The 5,668-nt window shown below is 40.8% G+C and overlaps 1 protein-coding gene across 1 annotated transcript; it reads right to left on the bottom strand.

Annotated features, from left to right (window-relative positions):
- Positions 1–790: 790 nt before the first annotated feature.
- Positions 791–4,643, bottom strand: LOC134209780 (uncharacterized). The gene is made up of 5 exons (XM_062685814.1): positions 4,515–4,643; positions 3,779–4,457; positions 1,784–1,789; positions 1,546–1,562; positions 791–1,478 (listed from the first exon to the last, which is right to left on the bottom strand). Exons 1-5 carry the CDS (start codon positions 4,524–4,526, stop codon positions 891–893), a joined length of 1,302 nt encoding a protein of 433 aa, XP_062541798.1. The 5' UTR covers positions 4,527–4,643; the 3' UTR covers positions 791–890.
- Positions 4,644–5,668: the final 1,025 nt, after the last annotated feature.

Raw genomic sequence — 5,668 nt, 5'->3', positions numbered from 1 at the left:
TAAATAGTGAAATACTAAAATTAAGATTCGTATGGGAATTTCGCATAGGCAGTTCACAACGCGCATTTTTGCCTACTATGCAGGACAACGTCTGCCGGGTCGACTAGTACTGGATAGAAATAAATTTGTTTTCTTTGTTTTTTAGCATGTTATCAAAAAGAAAAAACGATATCGGTGTTTTATTTTTTTTCGCCTGAGAGCATAATGAAAATAATATGCGAAGCTATTTAACAAATCATTAAACAAACTTGTTTTTGTTTTCATTGATTTTTCACACAAAGATCGGTATTATCAGTAATAATGGCAGATTTCTGTAAAAATTTCACTGAAATCTCAACAGCAGAACTGTATGGTAAGTAATTCTACAGATTTTCAGAGTTTTCGATAGTCGAACAAAGAAAAAAGACGCAGAAAATCGGGGCAATAATTATTGATCAATTTTGTTTTTGAAATTTCGGTGAATTGAAACAAAATTCACTGAAATCTGTGAAATAATTTAAGTTTGTGGGATTATTAATAGGGAAATAAAAAGGTGTGAAATCAAGAGAGCAGATATGCTTTGATTGCAAGCCTAGTAGTGTTAGTGTAATCTGCTGGAAGCCACATTATCATCTTACCCCTGAATAACAAACCTAGGAAATCCGTCCAGCCTGCTTGTACCATTATTTCATAATTAAATATGCTGAATTGTCAGAAAATTAATTCGAAGTTTCATTTTAATACTAGCTCACAACTAATTCAAAATAGCTAATTGGACTCTTCGGTTCATAAAGTAAATACAGTCAGCGAATAGTATTCATTTACTATTTATATATTTTGTACTATAACCTATCGATATGAGTCTTCACAGCTTAACATTGATCACTTAAACAGCGAATGATGGAAACATTCTAATAATGCGATAGTCCGGCAGTTTTAATCAAAGTGGTGGGTTCATGGGCGTGATAGTGCGCAACGGCTGGAGCAGCATGCACATAAGCTGGCTGAGCAATCACTTTGGTAACTGGCTGGGCAATGGCGATCTTTTGCAATGGCTGCGGGATCTTGATGTCGGTTGGTTCGCGGTGGACCACAGCGTTGAACCCGTTGTGATCATCAGCGGTATATTCGACGGTGCGTTTGTGTCCATCAGAGTCGATCAAACTGTACTGGCCATGGACCTGATCACCGTGGCGGGTTTCATGCTGCTCCTTGATGTCGCCGGTATGTTCATCGTGCACTCCGTAGGAAAAGTCGTACTGGGCATTGTGATCGTCGTGAATCTCAACCTGCTTCACGAGTGTTGGTTGTGCGATCGTTTTCACCAGTGTTGGCTGGGCAATAGTCTTCACGTATGCTGGCTGGGCTACCGTTTTCAACAGCGTGGGTTGTGGTTGATGATAGGCAATTTGAGCGGGTTCGTGATATGCGGTGTGCAACTGCTGAACAGGAACAATGCCTGCATTGGCAACGGCCAGTACGGCGAAAAGTGCTACGAACTAAGATAGATAAAAAACATTATTTCAGATTTTTTTTTCACTTGTGCTTTTCAGAGTCAGAACTCACTTTGAATGCCATGCTTTCTGATTAATGGTTTATGACCGGACGACTTCAAGTTACTGATGACTTTTGGTGGGCTCATGCCGTTTATATACTTAAGGCATTTGTTGATCACTCCTCGGGGTCTCCCTACGTCACAGTGCAAGAGTATCCTTTTGCATGCTTCTCTCACTCATCTCTTTGCAAAAACTTCGCACATCATTTTTTTTGCAGCTTCCTGACCGAATAACTACATACATCTCACCTAGATCTGTTATCGAACGAATGCAAGACCAAGCGAGAAACAGAGAGACCAAAAGAGAGGGTCATGTTAGCGATGCAAAACTGGTTTAGCAAGCAGAGCAGACCCACAGTTGAGGAACCCAAAAAAGTCACGTCTGTGCGTGCACCAGCGTTTATGGTTAGTTGTTTTATTTCCATTTTTCAAGACACAAGTTCAGATCTTACGTAATCAGCATAAACTGCCCCGGGGGATTGTCCGGTGAGAAGTGGTTTCTTAATGGAGTAGCAGCCCGCAGAAAAATTGACTCGTTTTTGCATTGGTTTTGGGACCCGACCAACATGCGGCGAGCAACGTAAAACTTGACCCAGTGACAGGTCAGTCGGGTTGTTTCCGCTGTCAAATGCTCACGAGACTTTAGGCTTTCAATTCCTCATGAGTGCTTTAGTTTTATTCAAATATATGATGTGGGAGGAAAGTTACTTTGTAGTAATGAGTCCAAGGGAGTTTAATATGAAGAGGTATTACGTGCGCATATAAATCAGCTTGAATTAAGGAAGTTCCTAAAAATCTCGCAAAGTCTGATATGATTCGTGCCTGTTCATAAGAGCTCCTGAAACTATGATCATGCAAGATACAACAGAGTCCCTTTACATATGTTCAATTAGTGAACTACACCCGGAAATAATTATAACCGATTCGCTGATTTTCATACCAAATGGTTATGTTTAACCTTCCTAATGCATTAGAAAAAAAGTAGTACATAGTGCATTGTGCTCCATTTGTACCCAAGATTTCATCACGATCACAAAAACTTAAATTTCAAACGATTTCCGAGCTTTAGGCATCAAACGAAAGCTTTAGGTTTCTAGAATAAAACCATGTGGTAATTAATTGGAATTGACCTCTCTAGTCCCCGGGGAATATGTGCTTAAGAGGTACTGTTTGAGCTTCTAAATTTGGCACCTTATTATCTTGTTTCGTTCTATGAAACATAAAATTGCTTGCAAATATGTGCTCTGATGATTCCAACTGTATTTGCTATCTTGTATGTGCCATTTCTTGGCAATTTTAACCCTGAGCGGTCATCGGAAAGCCCTCTGGAAGATCCGTAAAATAATCAATTCCAAAAGTTCATCCCAGAGCTTCGTGATTTTTTCGTAGCTATTTATTCTGGCCTATTGTGGATGCAATAAATAACGAAAGTTTTCCGTGACCCCCAAATGATCCCGAAATGGCCCTTCGGAAGATTCGGAACATCCGCGATTTTTTCGGCAACATCCATGCTGGCGAAATGTGGGCGCAACCAATAATGAAAGACTTCTGTGACCTTGAAACCATGAAACGGCTCTCCAGAAGATCCGAAAATCTGTAAAAGTTAGGTAAACTTTAGTTAACTATTGTAAACATGAGATTACTAAACGTTTGGTTCCCACACTTTACTGTCCCTGTCGAGTAGTTTTGCTCTTCATTTTATGACAACAAAGGAAAGAGGAAGAAAGATACAAGAGAAAAAAAAGCACCTAAAATTAGAATAACGCAAAGATTCTGGATCACTGAAGTTGAATGACGTGGAACAAAAAGTTGAATAGAAACAAAATTCATAATCAGATTCAGAGATAAAATATTAAAATTACTTCATCGAACGCAATTCAACCCTCCCCTTCCTCTGAGCTATTTTCTGGCTACTCCACTGGTATAAACTTAACTTTACAAATCTCTGCGATTAATATGAAGTGCGATGACCTGAACATTCGATATACATCTTTTAAATGAGTGAATTTTAGAACGCTTTGGAGCACTATCGCCATGGTTCCAATCAATATGAAAGACTTATTGGGAGCGATTTTTTATCAACATCCGCATTCAGAAATGTTTAAATTTGCTAAGTAAATTCAAATTTCGTGTTCAGCGACTTTTATTTCGATTTGCAGCTTAGGCTATATTTGAGCGTTTTAATTTCACGGTCGTCGTCCAAAACGAACATCCATTGGCGAGCATATTTTTTGGTGCGGGTTCAGTTGCTGTATTGGTAGGAAACGACAGGATCCTGGAATCGCACTTCCGACTGCGCGATACCGTCACGTCCCCGCCGTCCCTCATCCTGATCGCGACTCCTGTTTTGCCCTTCGCGATTATTACGATCATCCTGACTGGTACGGCTGTCGCGGTCATCTCGGTCTTCGCGTCCCTCGCGATTTTCTCGATCGTCACGATTATCATTATCATCACGACGATTATCGCGACCATCTCGATTCTCCTGCTGTTGTCGTCGGAGATCGACTCGCGAAACCGATGATTGCACGGGAGCCAAAAGAGTATTGATGGCATACAGTGGAGCGGGTATGATTTGAACTATGTGATGAGGGCGAGGTCTGAGGACTGCCGGTTCCCGTCGGTGCTCCGACTGAAATCCATTTTGGTCATCCGCTTGATAATCTACGATTTGTCGAACCCCATCGGCATCCACCCAGGAGTATTGCCCCCGCACGTTTCCGTTTCTTCTGGATTCTTCCTGACTCTTGATATCACCCGTTGTTGGATCTTGTACCGAATAGGAGAAGTCATATCCAACTGGTCCATCTTCGCTTGGATCTCGAACTTCCGTTGTCTGTCTTTGGCGCTGTTGTTGTTGTGACTGTGCTTGATGCTCTTGAATACTGGCAGCTCCCACGGCTGCCACTAGAAATAATAAAAACTGGAAAGAAATTGGGAAGTTAATTTAGATTCTCGTTCTAAAATGACATTTAAGAACCTTAAAATTCATTATTTACTAAGATTAGACTTATTCTCTAAAGCGCTTTGGATTAACTTATCTAAGGCTGTGATCGAACTGATACTGCTGGTAGAACAAATGTTGTCTTTTATACTGAATTACTTTTTTACATTCTTTTGTCGGTCAACAGGTGTTATTTAGAAAGATGATACTTTCATGGAAGCAATGACAAACTAGAACAAGTGAGGAGCAACACCTGATGCATGGAGGACGCCACCAGTTTACATTTCTGTGGCATTATGATACTGCTCTCAAGTGCATCAAGCGTTAATTGTGCTTTGCGGTCGATGGGACAACAAACCGATATGAGCTGCAGCGTGGGATCAGTTACGCTTTGTGGCAAAAGGAAATGATCTCGTGACTTTATGGTTGGAAGAGAACAAAAGTGAAAAGTGTTTAGAAAGGGTATCAGTTTTTACACATCAAGAAAAATCTATAAAATAACGGTGAAATTCCTGGTAAAATGCTCGTTGCATAACTCGATTTTTCAAACACTCGTAGTATACAAGTCGTAGCGCATACTGCTTATGATCTCATAGTTGTAGCAACCATTCAAAATTTCAGCGAATTTTACTTGCTACGTGGTTACCAGAGTGATTCAACCGTTGCAACGTAATAGCGATCTTGGGCAGAAGCCACGAAGGACTTGATTGATATCAGTATAATAAAAATGAAATGGTCTGTGTTCGTATCCGCATACGGAAACGGCTGGATGGACTTTCTGCATTACTTCAGCTGATATGTTCGTTATCGTTTCCGACGGGTTTATATGATATTTACTCATGCAAAAATCACGAGTAAGGTTGAGTGATAAACTAAAATAAGGATTCGTATATGGAAATTTCGCATAGGCAATTCACAACGCGCATTTTCCAAAACCTATGCCCCCCATTGCATGGGTATGTATCTTGTGTGGCAAGTACAATGGAACCCATTGAATGGATACACTATGCCCAGGGTGTCGAGAAAGCTTCCAATCCGAAAACATCCCAGATCGGACCGAGAACCAAACTCGCCATCTCCGGATTGGCAATCCTGCCACTGCTCGCAAGGCTACTGGACGAACCGTGAAAAGTTAGTGCGAATTAGGGGATGCATGTGATACTTTGCTGTACCAGTTACTTTATGAATTT

The sequence above is a fragment of the Armigeres subalbatus genome, chromosome 2, assembly GCF_024139115.2.
Source record: "Armigeres subalbatus isolate Guangzhou_Male chromosome 2, GZ_Asu_2, whole genome shotgun sequence".
In the NCBI taxonomy this organism is placed as follows: Eukaryota; Metazoa; Arthropoda; class Insecta; order Diptera; family Culicidae; genus Armigeres; species Armigeres subalbatus.
The sequence above is the reverse complement of the archived record's forward strand: the minus strand, read 5'-3'. Positions and strand labels throughout refer to the sequence as shown.